At 34.7% G+C, this 23,412-nt stretch overlaps 1 protein-coding gene across 1 annotated transcript in view; it reads right to left on the bottom strand.

Annotated features, from left to right (window-relative positions):
- LOC107302820 (ankyrin repeat and SAM domain-containing protein 1A) overlaps window positions 1–23,412 on the bottom strand; it is a 45,923-nt gene that overhangs the window by 18,111 nt on the left and 4,400 nt on the right. Inside the window, exons 3-8 of the mRNA XM_029287303.1 lie at window positions 14,978–15,058; window positions 9,999–10,155; window positions 8,271–8,333; window positions 2,408–2,704; window positions 1,746–1,821; window positions 935–1,036 (exon numbers count right to left, since the gene is read on the bottom strand). Coding sequence (XP_029143136.1) covers window positions 935–1,036; window positions 1,746–1,821; window positions 2,408–2,704; window positions 8,271–8,333; window positions 9,999–10,155; window positions 14,978–15,058 — 776 coding nt within the window. The remainder of the gene's footprint in view (window positions 1–934; window positions 1,037–1,745; window positions 1,822–2,407; window positions 2,705–8,270; window positions 8,334–9,998; window positions 10,156–14,977; window positions 15,059–23,412) is intronic.

Genomic DNA, 23,412 nt, shown 5'->3' with positions numbered 1-23,412 from the left:
ATATATATATATATATATATATATATATATATATATATATATATATATATATATATATATATATATATATATATATAATATATTTAAATGGATCATGACTCTGTCCAGTCTTTATAGATTTCCATTTTGTTTAGTTCACTCCATTCAGGAGGGCCTTTGTAAAGTAAATGGACAGTGGAAGGGAGGGAAATAAGAAAAAAAGCTACTTCTGCTAACCCCTTTTTGGCACGCTGACACTGGATTTATATAATATTAAATCTGTCCTCTGTACTCTCTCCAAATGTAAAGACTTGTTCTTTTCCTCATGCAAATGTTAGTGATGGCTGCTTCCCCAATAGTATTAAATGGTCAACAATCCTTCTCTGTGTGATTCCTGATTTTGTATCTCAGTCCCGATGCATTTGCACTGGTCTTTCACTAGTCCATTATTAAAAATGAACCCATCTAAAACCCCATCTTTTAAGGATGCATTTAATTAATTTACAAACAATTTATGGCTGGAAAATGGTTCTATTTTACTTTTCTTCCTCTGCCTACTTAATGCATCTTGCAATATAGACTGCTTTCAAAAGTGTCTGACCTGGAAGTTATAAATCTCAAAAATAAACAAGGGATGCATTACATTTATAACTAATTTGAAATGGGATAAAAATACAGTACAATGCTGAGGAGACAATGATCAAATTCAGTAAAAACCAGGAAACTATTAATTTAATACCATATTTTGAGGAAGTATAAAAACGAGGGAAAACAGCTTTTTTGCTCAATCTAGTTTTCTTTGTATCCACAATGTAGTTAATTGAGCAATGTAGGCTTTTTAGAAATTGCCTAACTGAAAAACAACTCACACATTTTATAGCTGATAGTGTGTCATGTTAGTGTGCTTCCTATTTCTCAACTTTTGCCCTCTATTCTTTTATGTTTAATTATTTACCTTCAATGAAAGCTGCTATTTGTTGGCTTTTTTGAGAAGGAAGTTCTCTGACAATCTCCAAAGCGGTCAAGCCTCTGTTATCCTTTATATTCACATCAATGCCTTCAACACAAAGAGAAACTTGACATTATACACAGTAATTCAGGAACATTAAGAAATGTTGCATATACTCACATAGCAAAATGTGGTATAAATAGAACTTGGCCTTAATCACTTCCTGCTCCTAAATGTACATTTTGGCCCTACATCGATGTTCATTTATTGTTGTTGTTGTTGTTGTTGTTACTATTATTATTGGTTAAAGCTGCCCTTATGCCATATGAAGGCTCTTAATTTTAGAAGAAACATTTTTAATTTGGGAAGTGCTTTTATTTTAATTATAATTTTAAGACAAGTATATTTTATTGTATTTTTAATAAGAAGCAATTAAGCCTATACTTAAATGAAGCAGAATAGGAATACTTAAAATAATAAAGCAATAAATATGTTAAATTATAACTTACAATTCAATTGTAGTGAAAGCAAATAATAATTTCAGAAGGGAAATGAATATAAGTTCTTCGAGTATACAACCTCCTGATCTCAATATCAAATTAGAGGTTCTAGCAATTCCTGCTTAGCTCTTATTAATTTTACTAGTTTATACTAAACATTCATGAGGCTTTAGCTTGAAGAAGTTTAAACAGGAGGGTGAAAGATTCAAGTTAAATTATGTTGGTCATTCTCAAGAACTATGCTAAGGCTGCTGAATGTTTACAACAGACCACCAACAAAAATAGGAAATCTAAAAATATGTTTAAAAGATCCTCACCTGCAGCTAGCAATATCTGTACCACATCTGTTTTGCCAAACAAAGCAGCTTCATGCAAAGCACTACCTTTTTCTGTCTGTAAAACAAGTATGGGTTGAGAATACCATCAGAAAACAATAAAAGTGTATGTCCAGGTTCACAAACTGAAGCTATTTGTTGCAGTGTATTCCAACTTAAATCAGCTTCTTTAAAAATACAGGCTGATCACTCTAATCAATCAATGAGAAATTACAACTAATAAAAAACTGTATTTAATTTGAATTTTATTTAATTTGAATTTAAAACAGAAAAGACAATATCCAGCTGAAAATACGGGATTTAAGCACCAGAAGTTTTCTAGCTGACAATTAGAAAAAGCCTAGATTTCTAGAGTAAAACAGAATCCGCTAAACTTGAAAGAATTTGAAAGCATAATTCTATTAAATTTCAAACTTAACATGACTTCAAAATAAATGTATTTAACAATCTTTTGTATTTGTTGGGATTATAGGCTGCTTCAATTTGCCAATTCTAAGCAGCATATAATTGGGATATTAAAACATATGATGAAATAAAACAGTGAATAGAAAAGTTCTTATTGAACAGGGAGCTATAATACTAAATCTGATCCTGAAACATTACTTTAATGTTGAAACTCCACACACAAAATTTTAAACAAATACCTGGTAGTTGTTATCCATGCCAGCCTCCAGAAGTACATGAACTACAGCTTTATGGCCATTTCTAGCTGCCAGATGTAAGGGAGTGTGTTTCTTAGTATTGCAACTTAATAGATTAGGATGAGCATTAAGTAACATCTTCACAACCTCTAGTCTCCCATAGAGAGCAGCTAAATCAAGAGGAGTCTCAAACTTGTTATTGCGCATAGTAGGATCAGTCAACTCCTCCAGAAGAACCTTCACCACTTCTGTATGGCCATACTGAGCTGCACAGTGCAATGCTGTCTCATTGTCGTTATTCTAAGATTACATAAATATAAAAACCATTAGAGTTTAGAGACAATTATAATAAAGATAACATTTATTTTAAATATAAATGTATTAAAACTGTTTCAATTCTTTTCTACTATGCATGCAGTGGCATAGTGAGTACATCATGGTCCCATTGTTATTTATATGTACATATGCACACATGCAGACATTTGCTAGAGAAAAAAATAGATAAAATATCTATTATTGCATTTTGAGATTAATATTACTTATACTGTTCTATAATTTTTTTCACTTTTAAAACTCACCAAGCATTACTTATCCATTCAATAAAAGTTACTACAAACTCTACAAACGTACATTTTGCAAGCCAACAACTTGATAATAAATCATATTTCATGACTGTGTTATTTCTCTCTGGAGAATTCACCTTTTATTAACTAATCTGACACTATGTTGTTATTATATTTTATTTTTATTTTATATAAAGGGCCACTGCTATGAGTAATATTATCAACTTATAGAAACTAATTATATGTCAAGAAACAGCTCTTTCATGTGATCAAATGCTTTTTTGAAATTGGACTTCATATCGGGAAGTCATTGAATTATAAAATAGCATTGGGTTAAACGCTACGTGAAAACCTAAGTACTTTAAGATTCTAGCTGATAAGTAAATGAACACAAAAATTCTATTCAAACTGTTACTGTATTTAACCATTTAAATGGTGTGTATGTGTGTCTGTGTGTAATTATAATGGTTAAATATACATAAACAAAACTCTGGCTTCACAGAAACATTTCAATTGTTTAAAAAGTAAATAAATTAGAACTTTACAAGTTGTACTATACTGGACAAAATATAAGAGAGGTTCATTGTGATTTATTTTTGTTCTAGCAGTATCAATAATGTTCAATGTCTCATGGGCACCTGACAAAACTAGCTGAAACAGAAAGGAAATAGATGAACAGTCAGAGTGCTTTACATAAAATACATGGAAAGTACAAGTGAACGTTATTATGAACAATGACAGACATGCACAAACATTTGAAAAATTGAGGAAGACACTTCCAACGATGGCAAAGAAACAATTCAAGCCAAACACATTTGCCAAGGAAAAACAGATTTATAGTGAAGGTGATTTTAAATGAGGTAATGCATCATTCAGCAGCTTGCAGAGAATCTCACCATGAATAGAGGGAAAAGCATATGGTTCAGGATTTATAATTAAAATGTAGGGTTTAATGAAAGATCATGAAAAATCGTGGTATCTTCTGGCCACATTATATTACAAACTATACATAATGTACCACATCAGTAAACATCGGGGGGGGGGGGAAACATCAATTGGACTAAAGATAGTTCTTGGCTAAATTGAGCTCAAATCCTAGGGATTTTATGGACATATACATACAGAGTTTTGACCAAACACAAAAGTGTTTTGCCACTGCCTTTTTCCAAGATTTTTTTCCAGTTGCATAGTCTAACCTACAGCCCTAGTATTACCTGGCCCTTTGTTATCCCAGCAATAACTAGACTTACTTGTGGGAGAAACAAGGCTAGTCAGGTGCTGCTACCTATTTGTTGTACTCTGCATATTATGTAACTTCCAGTATTAACAGAAGAAATATAATTTACAGTATCTTAGTTTATACAAGGTTAATGCACAAATAATGACTGAATGGGCAGGAACGAATTTTTTAAAAAGATTAATATGATTAATATCTTATTGTTGTCATCAACCACTCATTTGCCTTTTAACCAAGTCATTAATTAGACATTTAAATCTGCTGGCCAACAACATCTGAAGATATAGGCACTTCTGAAATGCAAAATTTTATAAATCCTTATAAAGCCCAGGTTTGATTTCAAGTTTGTGGCAAACAATTATTTTTATTTATTCTAATAATTTGGATGCCACCTCTTACAACCAGTGTAATCTGTGCTGTTTAGATCCAGCTGTGCATCCAAATAGCTGCACATTTGACAGGACTTAAATCTGAAGAATCTTCATTAATAGGATGAAATTGCTACTCCTTAAGAGGATGGCTTTGATGGCTCCCCGATTCTTTCAAAAGCTTTAGCCTATTAATGCAAAAATCTTACAGTCCAACTGAGATTTTTAAAAAGCAAGCCTTTTTGAAAATGCCTGAGACTGATTTCTGTAATTCTTAAGAGAAAAAGGAGAAAAGAAATGGTAACATCATCTCAAAATCAAAACAGTGGTCTGCAGCTTAAACAGCTCTTATCTTGCCCCCTGATCCATTTATCTTGAAGACTAAGGAATGCTTTTCATGGATATATGAACTAACAGTTGCCAATGTATACGTGATTTGCAATTGGTACAGTACAAAACTCATAATTTGTATGTAAAAGCACTAAATATTAAACAGAATCCCATAAAACTGAGACCGTAATCACAATTGGCAAGCCCAACGAAACTCTAGGAAGAAATAGTTGAGGGAAAGAAAACGGCGACTTAAATTGAGGTAATTTTAACTATATTAACTCTAGAAAAAATATTTCCAATTCTAATGTATGATCACATAATGTTTTTATGTATCATGGGCCTTCTTCTGACAGTCAGGCCAAAGTTACCTTTTAACTATAAACATATATAATTCAATTGGGGGAAAATGCACAAATACTGTGTCTAATTACCAATTTGTCAAAACCCACTGTCTAACTCATCTATACTGAAATGCCTGCTGTCGCAAAACTAAACATTCATAAGCATTTTTCCTAGTTGTTTTTTTTAATAAAACTGTGTGCCTTATAAAAAATAGCAAAAATCTCTGTATTTGTGGACACAGGTCTTCAAGTCAGGATTGACTCCTGGCAACTGCCTGGACAAAACTCCCAGAAGTTTTTTAAACAACATTTTAAAAATGGTTTGCCATTGCCTACTTCCTAGGGTTGATAGAAAGTGACTGGCACAGCATCCCCAGATGATCTTGGCCCTAAGGTGGGATGACAACTCGCAGTCTTCCGGTTTCTAGCCTGATGCCTCAAACTTTATACCAAACTGGGTCCCAACCCAACCAAATGTTTGGTGAAATAAAAAGCATCATTTCCAGTTAGTTCAGAATACCCCAGTCAGCCTTGGGAATCTGGGAGTTGAAGTCCACACATCTTCAAACTGCCAAGATTGAGAAACATTGATCCAGTATATGGAGAAGATCAGCATGATTCTCAGAAGTATTGTTTAAAGTAACATATTTTATTATATCGTCATTTCTATGCTGTTTAGCCTTCCAAGTGAGCTTCGAGGAATATGCTTCTTAGGCTGGATTGGTTTAAACATTTGATTTTAATGGTATTCATTAATTGAAAATAATACTAAGCTACAAAAGACTTAGAAAATAGCCTTGCAGAAACATATTAATCTCACTTTCATCTTCAGCATTTTTAAGATTTAAAATATATTTTATTTAAAAAGACACTGATGCTCTCTCCTCCAGATTTCCAGAGGGATCTGGCTTGGTGGAAACAAAACAATGAATGAGCACTCTTTCTATATCTTCACCTTGCTGTTGCTGGTGTTTCCACTTAAGATTGCAGAGAATAGAACAAGGGACATTTTTGTGTACTTTTGGCATTTTAATGTTTGATATATAGCCTACTTAGATGATGACTTATAGATCATGTTTTTTGCTTCCACCCAGAAAGGAAGACCAACTAAGAAATCATTTAAAAAGCAGCATAAACTCTATACTGCAAAGAAAGTGGCTGGAAATTAAATGTGGCTAGAATGACATTTGCCTGAAATAATTACTATATTAAAATTTAACTTCATTCAGTTTGGTACCACTTAAAGATTGCTTTTCTAGCTAAATGATCAAATGCTTTGTGGATCATAATTTGTAACATTTTATCATGAGGTGTACATTACAATGGGTCATACAGTATTTGATAATTTATAGAAATGTATGACTCCTAACAACATTCTTTTTCATTTAATGGAAAAATGTATCATCAAGAGTATCTACTTTTTCTTGTTTCTGGAAATCTAAGATATATTCACAAATAGATACTGACTTATTATTATTTATCTGTGTTACAGATTTTTTTAACACCATGCAAATTAAAAATGACAGTTTGGAAATTTTTTAAACATCTATTCAGACACAGAGAACTAGTTTTAGAGTTCTTTGGATTCCAGTTTTGGTACTTAAATAAATTATACTTTTTAATGTTCTAACTTATATACAGATAGCCAAGACAATCACAAATTTCATAAATTTCCTAGCTAAATATAGATACACATTCTGCAATAAAAATCCATTACGACAAAAGCGATTATACTCCTTCGTTCAGGTGCAAATATTTCAACTATTATAGTAAAGAAATATATGAATATATATGTATATATATGAATTATGAAAAAGAAAATAATTCAATCAATTATTTAAATTAGTATTTTCTACTGTGATTTTAAAAACGTTTCAGTTTCTGATTTAAATGTCTAAGCACTTCAATTTCAGCTTTTACCATTGGGTTGATCTACTTTAGACTGAAAAATATAGAGACAGAATATGGCTTCTGAAACTTCCTTAATGTCCAAAAACTATCATAGACATATAGGTAAAACTGAGCAGAGTGATGCTGTAATCCTCACCAAAACTTGTACATTATGAATCTTAGTACTGTACAGACTATAATTTACCATATCAAACATTAATGTTTACTCTACATTTACAGACTATATTCACTGCGGTCTGAATCTATAAAAGCATGTAATTTAAACTAATTCACCCTGTTTATCTCCAACTCTGATAATCTTAATATATTTAAAACCACACCCATGGAGCCCAATTTGATTTGGACCTTAAAAATCAATATATAAGCTAATCCAATATGATGGTCTAAAAATTAAAATAATTAATTTACAACGAACATTTATTTTTAGATTCATTATAACAAGGAATCATTTAAGATATTTCTAAATATTCTATTAGATTATCTGTTAAGTAATTTAAGATTATTTTCAATATTTTCAGATTTGCTTTTCTATTTTTCTTATGATTATTAGAAGCAGAAGGATATAGGCCATATTCAGTTTAAGAGAGAATCAGATGTGAAAAAGGAACTAATGAAATAAGAAAAAATGAACATACTTTCACACAAATGGATACATGCATACATCCACATAGACAATAAAAGCATTATTGTCCTCATCCAAGCACTAACAAAAATAGTTCTGTGTTATGTAGCATCATTACTATTAGCAAAATGAATTTCAGTATTGCTAAGAATGCACACTTGTTTTGGATAATATACCATAAACATAATCAGTATTATTCCCTTTCTTATTAAATAGGGAAACAATACCAGAATGTTTTGAAATTATATTTTTGAATGCTATTACTGCTTTGGGAATCAACAAGTAACCCAAATCTACCAAGTAGAAAGCACTGGTAGACCTTGTTAACATCAAGTAAACTTTTACCAACCAGCCAAATCAAACATGGCTTAATACAAATATCACATTAAAGAGATAGGCAGTATCAATGAACTAGATGACAAGGCTTCTGAGAGCACAAAAATACAACTTGGAGTAATGATACAGTGAAATCCTGTCAGCAAAGTACACACCTTGGCATTGATATAGGGGTCAAAGGGGCCGTACTTTTTGAGTTCTTTGATCTCAAGAGCATTCTACAAAAAGGAGAGGAAAAGAAAATGTGATGATGAAATGGCAGGATATAGTAAAAAAGCAGTGAGTGATTCTGAAGGGGAGAAATGATAGAACATGACAATATTTCATTCCAATGAAAAGCAATCAAGTAAACTAGCCATTCCAGCTGTCAATAGTTGATCATGCATATTGTTTTAAAGACAACATGCAAAGCTCAACTAAAAATCTTAAGTTCTCTATTTAACACTTCACTATGACATTTTACAAATATTTGGCCTCATGCTAGCTATAGATTGCAAGAGCCTTCATTTTCATATGGCCCCATCCAATTTATTAATGAATTGCAAATGGCATTGTAAAATTTAAAATGTTAACAATAAAATGATTGGCAAAGTTTTTTTTCCTAGAAGCACAATAAACAATATCTGACAAAAAAGATTTCCAAACAATATTATTAAAAACTTTGAATGTGTACATTTGGCTATTCATTCACAAAAAACATTACTAGTCAGCAAATGAACTTCTTTGAATATTTGTAAGAGACTATGCTAAGCTACTTGTTAACACAGGTAATAAGCCTCACAATCATGGGTCTGTTATAATTTTACTTTCCACAAGAAAAAGGTTATATGGACAATAGACCCCTGGGGCCTCATTCCTGGTGATGCCTTCTATGATATAACTTACAGCTGGATACCCAGTGCTCCTCAACATTATTGGCCTTCCAAAGAGCTCTGAAAACTTTACTTTTTAGAAATGCATTTGTGGAAGTGGAGGTTTAGCCTACCTCCATGGGTGTCTGTTAAATGTCTGTTAAATGTTTTATGTGAGATAAGTGTTTGATCCTTTGTTTTGGCTTTCTGTAAGCTGCTTTGATTTCTGGGAATATGTATTCAGCAGCATAGATGTCTTAGTAAATAAATACATACATACAACTAAAAGGGAAGTGAAATAATTTCATGAGAAAACTCACTAGTATTCCCAATATTTCTCTTTCTCCATATACTAGTCCCGGTTTAATTTGGAGCAATACTGTAAAAGTTTACCTGGTCTTGATACCAATACTAGCACTATGAGGTGTATACAGTATGTCTATCCATGTACACAAGAAAGTTTTCAATCATACAAGTCAAATGGCAGCATTTTAAACAACAGAAACAATTGCTGTTTTTCTTCCATTTGAGCACAGCATTTTAGTAAATTAATTATTAATATCTGAAAGCTGTATTGTAGTTAACTGCACAAGATTAGCTTACTAAGCATAAGTAGTAAAGCAGTATAAACTAACTACAAAATATGGCAAAAAGAGAATAAAGCTGTTTAGATTTGCTTCACCACAGAAATAAATGGATGCACCAACGTCAAGTTTCAAATTGTGCAGAAAATTGTGGCGTAGGATGGGGGTGGGGTATAGGAATAATGGTTAAAATTCTCCCGTTGTATATGAACCAATTCAGCCATTGTTGATTTCTAAGTTCTCAATCTGATCAACCAAAAATACAGCTTTCAGGATACAATTTTTCAAATTTGCTGAACAATAATAGTATTTAACCTTTAGCCATTTCTCAAGCAAGATGTCAAACAACAAATTCATTCTTGTAGATGCTGTATTCACCCCCTTCTATGGAATAACACAACAAACCATTTAAGATCATTAAGAGCACAAAAAAGGAACATATTCAGACCTGCTCATTTACTTTAGTGTGGGAGGGTCCCTGGTGTATTAGCAGTTTCACTATTTCAGCATCTCCCTTCCAAGCTGCCAAATGGAGAGGATAACAGCCTTTGCAGTCAGCCACATTCGTTAATGCATCATTTCTCAACAGAACTTCCACAACATCCCTGAGGACGGAATAATGCCATGAAATTTCAGAAGAATTTTGACAATCAAAATCAAATAGTAAATTGGATACATTTGTTAATAAGAATATCAGTTTGTAATCAGTTAACTTGGAAAACATTTCCAAATTCAAATATTCACCAGGGTTGCTTCAGAACTGGAAAGTGAAAACAGCCTATGTTCATCCACCAAAAGAAAATAACGTTGCAATTCACTAACTGGGAGGTAACTTTCAGCCTAGTTGATGAAATGTATCTATATAAACAGGCTTAGGGTTAAGCATTAGGAAAACATTTAGTTATTCAAACTATCTATAAGCAGACAAGTGTTTAAATCTAATTTGCAAGAATGAACTTTTTTTCCCAAGTATGAGTTAGATATACGGTTTATTTGATTATTTTCTTAACAAATTAATATGGCTGCCCATCTACCTAAAGGAACTCTGGATGGTGAACAAGAATAAAAATACAATTACTAAGTACCATTAAAGCAAAACAGACAGTGCTGAGGCCCTAATAAGATTCACATCCATAGATCAAACATATCATGCCAGCTTCATTATGATCCTAATCCTAGTGCCACATCTTGATTGTTTTCCTTATGACCAATCGGATTGGGGCATCCATATCTCTCAAAGGAGGCTATTCCTTAAGGCAGACACCACGACAGAGAAAATAAAATTCCAAACTCCAACCTGGCAAGACTGTTCCATCAAGAAGACCCAGATTTAGATGGATGAACAGAAACCATTAGGGATAGGCAGTCCCACAAGTAATTTGTCCCTATGCCATATAGAACTTTAAAGGTGATAATCAGCATTTTAAATTCAACCAGAAATCCACTGGAAGCCAATGCAGCTTATGCAGCATCTGTGTTACATAGATGTTACTCCGATGCTGCTACATGTGCCATTGTATTCTGGACCAGTGAAGTTTTCAAATGCTCTTGAAAAGATAGGACATGCAGAACACATTGGAAATGGGAGGTAGCAAAGGCATAAGTGACTGTGAGCAATGATTCCAGATCTAGAAAAGGTTAAACTGGCACATAAAATATATTTGTGCACTGGCTCTCCTGGCTACAGTTGCCACCTGCTATTCAGGCTGCCACTGAGTCCAAGTGGACCGGCAATGTGTACCAACTCTGACCAGGAAAGTATAACCTTAGTCAGAATTAAAGATGGTAAATCAACAGATTTGGGGTGACCCTAAAAAACAACAGCCATTCAGCCCTGTCAAGGTTGGGCTGAAGCCAGATCTTTTCCAGCCAGACTTTTACAACATCTAGGTACTGGGAAGACACTTCCCCAGCACCACTTGGATGGTCCAGGTCACAGATGTAAAACTGAGACCCATGCTATAAAAAGTAAGAAAGATGATCTTGATGGAGATATGCATGATCTTGATGGAGATATGCACCCAGGCAATAGGGTGTGTCTGTACGAGACATATTTTAAATCTACAACAGGCAGATAGTATCTTGATATTATAGCTCAGACAGAACTCCACAAATTATTGAACTAGCAAGACATGTTGCATGATTCTGTTACTACAGCCAATTTCAAGAAAAGTAATTTTAGCCTTGCTCTGGAGTGGATTTTTTGACTTGGTCTAGCTCAGGGATAGGCAACCTTGGCTCTTTTATGACTCGTGGACTTCAACTCCCAGAATTCCTGAGCCAGCCTGGCTCAGGAATTCTGGGAGTTGAAGTCCACGAGTCATAAAAGAGCCAAGTTTGCCTACCCCTGGTCTAGCTAGTGCATTGACATATGCAATCAATTACCTCCCCCAGAGGTTTCATGAAGATGGTAAATACAAGAGAGAATTAAGCCTTGTAGCACCCCAAAAGTAGAGGACCTCTCCTCCTCACATGCCAACTGGAACCATCCTTGGAGAAAAGAGAACTAGTGAAAAAACAAGACCTCCTACTCCCAACATGTCAGCCAGTCGAGAAGGATGCCATAATTGATGGTACTGAAAACCAATGAGAGGTAAATGGATATACCATACCCATTCCAAGCCCACCAGATGTCATCCACAAGTGTGATCAATTGCATCTCAGTACTATATAGTATCCTAGCCTGAAACCAAATTGTAACAGGTCCAGATAATTTGCTTTGTCTACAGCCCTTTGAAATTGTAGACCTACCACCTTCTCAATAGTCTCTCCCAAAAAGGAACATTAGATATTGAGAAAAAATTGTCCAGTAGTAACTTCTTGAGAAGGGGCAAACCACTGTCTCCTTCAGGGCACATGGAACCATCCCCTTTTACAAAAAAAAAAAAGCATTTACTACTGATTAGCTACATGTCACCTATCTAAATGTCACCTCTCAGGATGCCTTGACCAACCAGAAGGGACAGAACCTAACATGTAGGTAACAGAATCATCAAACTAAGGACTTACTTGGAAGTAATCAAATCAAATCAAACCCAGATAACTGGACAAGCCCAAGCCAAAGTCATCTCCATAGGACCAGCACAGGCAGACACTACCTCTGAGTAGATTTTAGGCACTTTAACAGATGTTTTACATAATCTTCATAGCACGCTTGCAAAGGTTCCTATGGCCCTTTCTTATACTTATTAAAGCTTTTGATTTCACTGTTTCAGCATATATTGTTTACTTGTATTTACTTGTATAAACAACTGTGTAAAGAAGTTATCAGCAAAGATCACGATTTTTTCAAATTAAAGGATAACAAGCATGTAAGTAGCCAATGCTCATTCTTTCTCAAAGATGCAAATGAACTGCAAATTATGCTGATTACACAGCTGCAAGTGAACAACTGTAGAGCCTGTTCTTCTAGACTGCTAACATGTTGGGGAGGGCCCAGAATGGGATAAAAAAACAAAAAAAGAGTAGCAAAAGAATCTGTGGCGAGTTTAGCCAATTATAGTGTTGTGGAGGAGAGGTAAACCTTAACAAATGCTGAAAATGAAACACTGAACTTACTGTGTTTGTTTGTTTATAAAAGGATACAGAGAATCCACAGCTGCATTGTCTGTTCATTACTCTAGAAAAAGAATTTTCTTTTGCAGCCTTTAAATGGCAGTAAAGAGCAACTTTCCAGCCAATGTAAGGACTGAGAAACATACTATAACAGCTCTCCAGTATAGAATAGATACAGATGTGAAAGGCAAGTACTCTTCAGTCCCACAGAAATAATTTGCTGCTCAATTAAAAAAATCCCTAAAGAACAACATATGTTCATAAAAAGAGAAAAACAATGAAGGAGGAAAATTTCATGAAAATGCAACATTACTAATAATTTTGTTTTCCTATTGGGGATGGAAAGTACTACTTTTACTTGGGAATTACTAAAGCAGTTCCAATATGTTCTGATTTCAGCAAAGCATTTATTAAAACAGGCCATAGTATTCTGATTAGCAAATTAGTTACATGTTGGCTGGATAGAAGGACAATTAAATGAATACACTGCTGGCATGAAAGCTCACACTGGGTGTTTGTTAATTGCTATTCATTAAGAAGAACCACAATGAAAGTTAAGTGGGATGCTATAAGACTCAGGCCTTGTCCATGTATTCAACATCTATATTAGGGACTTAAATGAGGTGCTAAAGGAATGCTTGTCAAATGTGCAGATCACATAGCATTGGCTAGGATAGCTAGTGGCATAGAAGACAAAACTAACAGTCAAAATAAACTTGAGAAATTAAGGTACTGGCTGATGACAAAAGATTAAATTTTAAGAGAAAGAAGTGGAGAACAGAGATAGATGCACAGATTTAAAATTGGAGATATATGACCGGCAGCAGAGTTTGTAATAGAGGCCTTGGAGTACTAGTTGAGTACAGACTAAATATGGAAAGTACAAATAGAATCCTTTGTGGATTTGGACATGTTAATGTAGAATCTGGACAGCCAGTTTTGGGGGGTGCTTTAAACTAGACTCCTAACAAAGTAACTAAAGTAATTTTAGGATTTTAGCAAAATCCCTATTAAATCATGTAAACTAAATATTATAATAACTTATTAAATATATATGTCTCCCAACTGTCTCTGGGCTGCAGAAGTAACCGCTACATTCCAAAATTTCTCATCCCACTATAACCAATGTATAACAAGCATGAGAAAATGAATCTTGAAAAGTCTTTTGCCTCTCCTCTTTAAAGAAAAGCTTTCTGGATTGATGAAGTATAAGCATCATACGTAAGTAAGTATGCTGATGATACTCAATTTTATCACTTTACTCCTGGTGATCCAAGTGATGCTATTGCCGCCCTTCTCGCAGTGCCTAGAGCAGAGGTCCCCAACCTTTTGGGCACCAGGGATCGGTTACATGGAGAGAGGTTTTTCCATGGACCAGAGGGGGCATAGTTTTATGTGCTGCCTGCATCCTGTGGATTGGGCTTTCCTTGTTGGTTGCTGGCATGCCGCAGTTGCTGGAATGCCGCGGCCCAGTACTGGTCCAAGGACCGGAGGTTGGGACCCCTGGCCTAGAGGCTGTGGGGGCCTGGATGGGGGACGACAGTCTTCAGCTGAACCCTGGCAAGGCTGAATGGCTTTGGCTCTTCAGAGCTTCAAGATTTGGGACTTTAATTAAACTAATTATGGATAGGGTTGCAGATGAACCTGATCCGTAACTTAGGGGTTCTCCTGGACTCTCAACTCCTACTCAAAGAGGAGGTGGCAGTCATGTCTAGAATACCAAAATATCAACATCTCTGAATAAATACATTTAACAATAATATGGCATAGTGCACTGCATAATCCTGATGATAGTGCTATAGGGTTTATTTAGTTTTAGCTACTTTAATAGGCTGGTTGTTTAAAAAGTTATTTCAGACACAGGAAACTTACTTGTGCCCATTCAAAGCAGCATGATGCAACGGAGTGTATCCAGTACTGTCAACACAGTTCACATTTGGTCCTCTCCAGATACTGTAAAGCAAAAGTAAATAAATAAATAAATATTATACATTAAGACACAATGTATAGTAAGTAAACAGTACCAGACTGAGACAGATTTCCTATGAATAATACTAAAAAAGCATACTCTATAATCACAATCTAAGACACAATATTAACTTGCTGCTATCTTAAAGAAAAACAGGTGATCACAGAGATGGATTATCCCAATTGTCTAATCAGTATTTTATTACTATTTCAATGGTTATTATTTCTATGTGTGATAGCACCCTTCAGGCAATATTCAAGCGAATTGGTCCACAAGTAGCACAAGCTGCAAGGAAGCAATATATAAAACAAAAGAGAAAATAAGGGGAGCTAGATAATTTGTTTTTGTCTCTACTGTACATGTTTATTTAAATGAATCTTTCATCTTCATCTTTTCTCCAATCTGATAACACAACTAGTTACCAATGAAAATATTCATAGTCGTACTAAATGCATTTTTACAGTCAGATCAATGTATTTTGCTTAAAAATGAAAAACAATTTCATCATAAAACCAAGTCATAATACAGAAGGGCTATTTTTAAAACACTAGAAGTCAAATTAACTACCAAACCGGACACATTGATTTACATGTATTGTGTGTGAGTACAGAATTTAGCAATACTACTGGAAATGCTTAGATTAATTTCCATAATAGCAAATGGGTGTGAAATGCACTATATAGTCAAAATGTTGGTTATAATTCAAACATAGTAATATTTGGAAATCTCATATTGCTTTTGCAAATGACTTTAATTCTTTTTAAAACAAGTAACACACAAACACAATAATATTATAATATTTCATGATACTGAGTTTTCAAATCAGACTTCCTCCCTGAGAAGGTTCATTGTAGATTTGTAATAAAAATCACAAAATATCTCTGTATAAAGGATAATACAAAGAAACATAAATTACTAATTCCTATCCTGCAAATTCATGAAAGCAGATTCCTAGAGGCAAAAGAAGTGTTATGATATCTTAAAATTAATAATGCTGAAATACATTAATTCAAATTTTTGTGAAGTCCTGACAAATATTTTATCTTTTATGCTTTACTGCAGGGGCCCCCAACCCTCGGTCCATGGACTGGCACAGGGCCGCAACATGCCAGAAACTGGGCCGCGCAAACAAGCAAAGCCCCATCTGCAGGATGCAGGCAGCATGTGAAATCAGGCCCAAAACCTCTCTACACAGAATCAGTCCCTGGTGCCCCAAAGGTTAGGGGGAGTCGGTGCTTTACTAGTTTTACTATATTTTTTGTTTGTTTGATTGATTGCTGTGAATCTCTCAGAGCGTTAAGATACAAGTTTAATAAATTATTATTATAGCATTGAAATATTGCATATACAAAGGTAAAGATAACCTCAAAATGCCTACATACAAAAACAATTCAAACTAAATGAAGTCTTAATTGCATTTTATTAATGGCAGCATAAATCTATTAAAATGCTTCACCTTTCTCTTGTTTTTAGAAGTAGTGCTAATAAGTACTATTAGTACTGAGTAATAATTCTCAAATATTACCATGCTTGAATTTAAAACTAACATGAGCACAGATTATTTGCAAGTGATTATATTGCTCATTTCACACTTATTTGTTTTCTCATTATTTTATTGCAAAATAAACACTTATGTAAACTGGAAAAGCATAATTTCCTGTAAAGGCATGATGAGTTTCTAATGAGATGATGTTTAGTATTCTTATACCTTCCTTAGTCATCCATAGTAAAATAAATATCAAGTAGTGTCCACAACTGAGTTTACAAACTATAAGCTCCTTACAAGTTAACCATTCTAAACCACTAAGTCAGGGGTGTCAAACTCGCAACGTCACATGACGTGTTGCGACGTATCGCAACTTTTTTGCCATTGCCGGCAATGGGATGGGCGCAGTTTCGCTATGATGCACCCGGCCCACGGGCCGGCAGTTTGACACCCCTGCACTAAAGAAATAACTCATAGTGCCTAAGTATAAGATAATTTTTAAAATGAAGAACAGAATCAAGGACCTCTTTAAAAAGCAACTTCTCTTGCCCCCAAGGGTATTAAGGAAATATAGTTTGTTCTATAGTAGCATGACAATTTTAAGGAGAAATGACATTATAAGTACTTTAAGCTCTGAATTACAAAGTTAATTCAGATAAATTCTCATCAGCTGAATGAAGATTTAATCAGGTTTCACTACCAATTACACTGCCACACATTATGGCACAAATAGTACTTAATATTCTAGTCTTGTTTGGTATGTGTAATGTTCTAATATTAGCATTTCAATTTTTATAGGAGAAAACAAGCATTTCTGAATTCAAGATGTTTTTAGCACTATACAACAATGACACCAACATGTTAAAAACGAAATAATTAGCTCCTGGCTGAGCCACAGTATGAGAAAGATTTTTCCAAATAAATAGAGGTTGGTTTAATTATTTTTTGTTTTATATTCTTATCTGAAAGATCCAAAAATATATTTAATAATAATTTGGTACTTAATAAGGAAGTGAGGGAAGAAAAAACAAGGGAAAGGATTAAATTAAATTAATAATTTATAAGAAAACAATATGACTGGTAAAAATATTTCATGGTCGCAATTTATTGTTTGTATAGGCTTATATTGCTTAAGAAACAAAAGTCATCTTAGGAATGAAGATTTCATTTCTGTGATACAATTCTGTAACATCTGTTGGATGATACTTACAGAAGGATACATATATTATTCCTCAAAAAGCCTTCAAAAGAGTTATAACATATATGGCATATATCTATGAATGTATCTTTACTTCAAAGAAGTACACTTTCAATAATATGGAATTGTGGAATGAATACTTTTCATCTTTCAAGGGACCAACTATTTTCTAATTAAGAGTTTATGAAATTTGAGCAGTGGTAGGATTCAAATATGTGAACTTGTCCTGCTTCATTATCGCCCTCATACTGTACTAGTAACAACAAGATAGCATTTACATATCAGGGTTGATGCAGAACAGATCAGAGCTAGAAAACACACCTTGTCTTTCAGAACTCTGTTTAAAACTCGACTGCAGGGACCCAAAGAAAGAGTTCAGGGTAATTAGAGTATAGGGTTTTTTTTTCTAAAATGAATTTTTTTTTCTAGAAATTCTAAAGCAGTGTTTCCCAACCTTAACAACTTGCAGCTGGGTGGACTTCAGTTCCCAGAATTCTCCAGCCATCTTTGCTGGCTTGAGAATTCTGGGAGTTGAAGTCCAGACATCTTCAAGTTGCCAAGGTTGAGAAACACTGTTCTAAAGCCAGGAGAAATATTTTTCTGATTCTTCTACTCAAACAGAAAACTGGGGAAAATGGGGATAGAATCTTTGACATATTATGTATTGTAGGAGAGAACCATGTTAGGCTATGAGGTCAGCTCATGAAAGCTTAAGCCTTTACATAAAATGTGCTATAGTAGATGGAAAAGATGCAACCCTGATTTATTTATTGCCCTATCTAAAATCAGCTTGCTATTTCAGCTATAAAATTGCAGTATATACAACAGTTATAAAATCAGCATATGTTGATATATTCTATTTAAAATGTGTTGAATTCAGGATAACAATTTGGGATAATGTGCCTGTGCTACAGTATCAAATGTTGATCATCAATTATAACCATAAGATGTAGAAACATATTTGTCTTTCAAAAAAGTAGCATATAATGCTTTTCCCCCCAGCTCATTTGTGTTGTTCTGTTCTCTTGCAGATTTCAAAGCTAAAGTCACAAAACCAGTTTCTTATAATTCCAAAATGTGCTTTGTCTTGTTGTGTAAGCAGGACAATCACTTTCTGTCTTCTAATCTTTATCCCAATAAATGGCCTCTGTCCCTTACATCCATCTTCAAGTCCTTTAAGTTGACAGAACAGAAAGCGTTTTACCTCACTTTCTTTACACTGGACAAATGTGCAAAATTGGAATTGAATCATCCTTTTTTTTTGCATTCAAAATTGGCAATGCCATTGGAACAATCTTATATTACCAAATATGGCCTGTCCTCAAGATAAGAACTGAAATAATCCTGCGTAGAAAAACCTTCCTGTTGCAGATTTTAGTGACCATGGGGGAGGAAGGGAAATTGCTTCATGCCTAAGGCAGAACTCATGGTCTCCAGGTTTTTAGCCTGATGCTAGTTTAACCAATATAACAAACTGACTCTTAAATAGTTAACATGAGTAACCATTTATAGCTTTACCCCCATATTTATATAACATGACTCTTATTTTTCCTATGAACCACTAGTGGCCTTATCCACAAACATACCTTTTCTTTACATTCTCATTTAAACAATTTATGATTCTTGGCTACTGTCTTATTCTTCTTCACTCATTATCAATTCAAAGAGAAAAGCCTGCACTTGATTTCTCTATCAAAGAGTTATGACCATTCAATTTGTATGGTCACCCATCTCATCAAATGACTTTGGACATCCAACAACATTTAAATAATAAAAACAATTTAAAACAATACAAAAATTAAAATAAAGAGCAGTTGAGAATAATTCACTCATTATAATCACTAAATTAACCAAGAAACGTCCCTGTAAAAACTCAAAGCTCCAGGTCTGGGCACAGGGCTATTCTTTAAGGACTTAAGAAAAACCAGCAGGATAGGGGTCATCCTGATCTCTGAAGAGAGAATATTTTATAAGGTGAGTGCTATGGCAGAAAAGGAACTTAGGACTGACCACCTGGTATTACTTAGCCAACAGGATTTGAAGCAAGCTGATCCTGCCTGACCAGATCAGGTGGGAGAAACAACTGGGAAGCGACTATGTCGGTACATACACTAGAAATTGCTAGCAAAGTACAATAAGACAATATTTATGGGGCTGTTAAAAAAATAGGTAGATATAAGACAATCTGATGAGCTAGAACTTTTGAGCTTGTGAATATGTGTGCATATATATATAATGGTGACCACATGGTAATTTGGTATCTAGGAAAGACCATATTTATTTTCATGCCAAAACTTTGTGAACTGCATGTGTGTATAACTTGGTAGGTTGACAAATCAAACTTTAGGGTTTAAGAGAGGGCATAAGGACTGAACAATTGTATGAGCTTAATCTTTTAATATATGTGTGCAAGTATGTTAGTGAACACACAGTAGCTTGATAGTTAAGCAAGACAATCTTTCTGAGCATTTCTCACAATTTGATGAGCCAAATCTTGTGAATTTTCTTTTAAGTTCTATTTAAAAATATTAAAATTCTGCTTTCTATTTGTTGCCTTCTACCTGGACATTAACACACTACATGTGCTTAGTAATCAAAGTCCATGAAAACAACATCTACTCCACACTAATGTAAACCATTTGACCCAAAACATAAATACATACTTTGAAGGTAGACAACCAGACATTTGTGCATGCTACAATGCAAGCCAAACTAAAAATGCAGGACTTATCAGGGACAATATCAGCGCCTGCATTTTCTGCGTCGCATGAGAAAAGCACATCTTTCTTCCCCTGTTCTTACCACTTTCTACAGAGGGACGATCAAGAGCATCCTGTCATACAGCATCACAGTCTGGTTTGGAAGCATCACGGCTTCAGACAGGAAGGCGGTGCAGAGAGTGATGAGGAGGGCTGAAAAGATTATTAGCAGTTCCCTATCTATCTATCTATCTATCTATCTATCTATCTATCTATCTATCTATCTATCTATCTATCTATCTATCTATCTATGGATAAGTTTGTTTTTACTTAAATTCAATCTACTTACAATAATTCTACATGTTACTACCAATGGCTAGTAAGTAGCACATTCTATATAGCAACTGAAAAAAGAACCCAGACCAAATTGTGTATCAATAAGAAAGGAAAATCCATCCTGTGTCAGCATCAGAAAACAGTAATTCAAATTAATTATCCTTTCATTAATATAAACTACATAAGGAAGAGATTACATCATTGCAGAGATGAGAACTATAGATTGATCTATAAAAGGGACCCATACTTCACATAGCTACAAAAGTACAGAGAAAAATTATAAATTATAAACCAGAATTTCTACTTGTATATGCTAATTATTTTTAAAAGACTATAGTAAGAAAGATCACTATCAAAGTAAGAAAGATCATTATCAAAGTGGGAAAAAAGCTAGACACACTACTTCCAAGAAGCACTCAGACTGCAATCCTATACTCAGACATGCTCAGAAATGTCTTTAAATTAACTCAGTTGTATTTGACTCTGAAGAGTTATACAAAGAACGTCCATTTGACATAATGTTAAGGCATCAGGCTAGAAAAAGGGAGACTGTGAGTTATAGTCCCACCTTAGGCACAAGGTAAATGGGTGACCTTGGGCCAGTAATTCTCTCTTAGCCCTAGGAAGGATGCAATGGCAAACCATTTCTGAAAAATCTTGCCAAGAAAACTGCAGGGACTTGTCCAAGCAATCTCTGAGTATCAGACACAACTGAATGGAAGGAAAAAAGATATACTGGACTGCATTATAGCATACAGGATTAATATTGGGTTTTAGAACTGCATTTCTAGAGAGTTTAAATGCCTGCAAAAATGTTTATCTGATGCAAAGTTTGTTTTAGTAAAATTAACAAGCAATTTTTGTTGGGTTATAGCAGTATCATGAGAATGCATTTCCTCAAAATTCTGAACATAATAATGGATTCATTCTTTGCCTCAGATATTTATTTGGCTTTTATTGTTTTGCAATCCAGCCCCTTGTTAGTTGTTCTGCTGCTAAATATTCAGGCCAGTCGAAGATTAAGAATATAGTTTTAAATGTTCAAGTTTCTTTATTTCTTTTTGTCCATTTTTCTGCTGGAAGCTTACTCAGGAATCTGTTTTCACTTCATTATAAAATAACCACTGTGAAGTAGCGGTGGAAGACCAAAAGCCACAATTTGGATTGTTTCTGATTTAAGAGTTTGTGCAAACAAAACCAATTGTAGTTTACTGCAGTTAAGAAAATAGCTAAGCAATCCATACCTTTGGGTATTGTCTAAATTCAGCTAGTGTCATCCCAAGATCATTTAGTGAGCTGCATGGTTAAGTAAGGACATAAATCTGGACACCAGTTCACCCCTTTAATCCTCTAGCACAGACATGTCAAACACAAGACCCGGGGGCCGGATGCGGCCCGCGAAGTGGTTTCATGTGGCCTGCGAAGCCATCCTGGAAACAGTGAGGGAACGGCCCCTGCTGCCTTGGCCCTGGCCGGCCGGGAGCCAATGTACAATTTTGCAGTGGCCATCTATGCTGAAGCGCATTCAGTCTTAGCTCCACAAGGTCGTCTAGAAACAGCGAGGAACCAGCCCCTGCTGTGTTGGCCCCTCCCCCTGGGTGCATGCTGGGGAGGTGTCACCCTTTGTGAGGAATGAAGAAATGGACCATGCCTTGGCGCTTGCCCCGGTCCCACCCCCTACTGCCAGAGACCCTCAGATCTGTCCCACTCCTGCCCAGGCCCCCACAGGCACCCTTGATGCGAACGATGTAGGCTGGCCATGCTCACCCAGTAGGCCACACCCACTCCATCCACGCCCACCCAGCAGGCTGCACCCACCCTGGCCACACCTACCCAGCCCCCCAAGGGCAACCACAATGCTGAAGTGGCCCTCAATGAAATTGAGTTTGACAGCCCTGCTCTAGCAGCAGGTTCAAAATATTTTTTCTTATCTTTCATCCCTTTGGGACAAGATTCAGGATTATCTGTGTTAAGAGAATTATTGTATCAAAATTCACATTAACATAGCTAGTTATAAGTAACTTATAGATAGACACTAAAGATACACATCATGGAAAATAGTTTTAAGCTTATTATAAATACAATATTTATAAGATTGAGCCAGAAAATGGGTAAGCCAATACTCCATTTATGGGGCTATTACAAGCACTATTCAAATTATCTGTCAGATCAGATTTAGATTTATTCAGTTAGATTCTGTCTCTTCATATCATTTGGAGTTCGCTGAGTCACAATCTTGTTTTGTTACCTGAGAAATGTTTAAGCCTGTTAGTCCTTTTTTTTTTTTTTTCTTTAAAGATTTTTATTATTTTTCATCATAAAAAAAAAACATCACAAGTGTTACACAATGCTATATGAAAAAAACCCCCACCCCCCACCCCCCCGGACTTCCCAAACCTAATCCCAGGATAATATTCAGATATAAGTAAACAGGTATTAATATCTCTAACTCCACAAAGTACATTATTCTACATGAGTAGGTAAAATATTTTAAAAAAAAGAGCAAATTTACTAAAAACCTAAATTATATTCCACCACTCTATGCTTATTTTAAATATAAACAATCCATCTTCTCCATATTAATAAAAATTATCATTCAAGTAGTTCTTCAAGTAAGCC

Source organism: Protobothrops mucrosquamatus, unplaced genomic scaffold, assembly GCF_001527695.2.
Source record: "Protobothrops mucrosquamatus isolate PMUCROS unplaced genomic scaffold, P.Mucros_1.0 scaffold_293, whole genome shotgun sequence".
Lineage (NCBI taxonomy): Eukaryota > Metazoa > Chordata > Lepidosauria > Squamata > Viperidae > Protobothrops > Protobothrops mucrosquamatus.
This window is presented reverse-complemented; position numbering and strand designations above follow the sequence as displayed.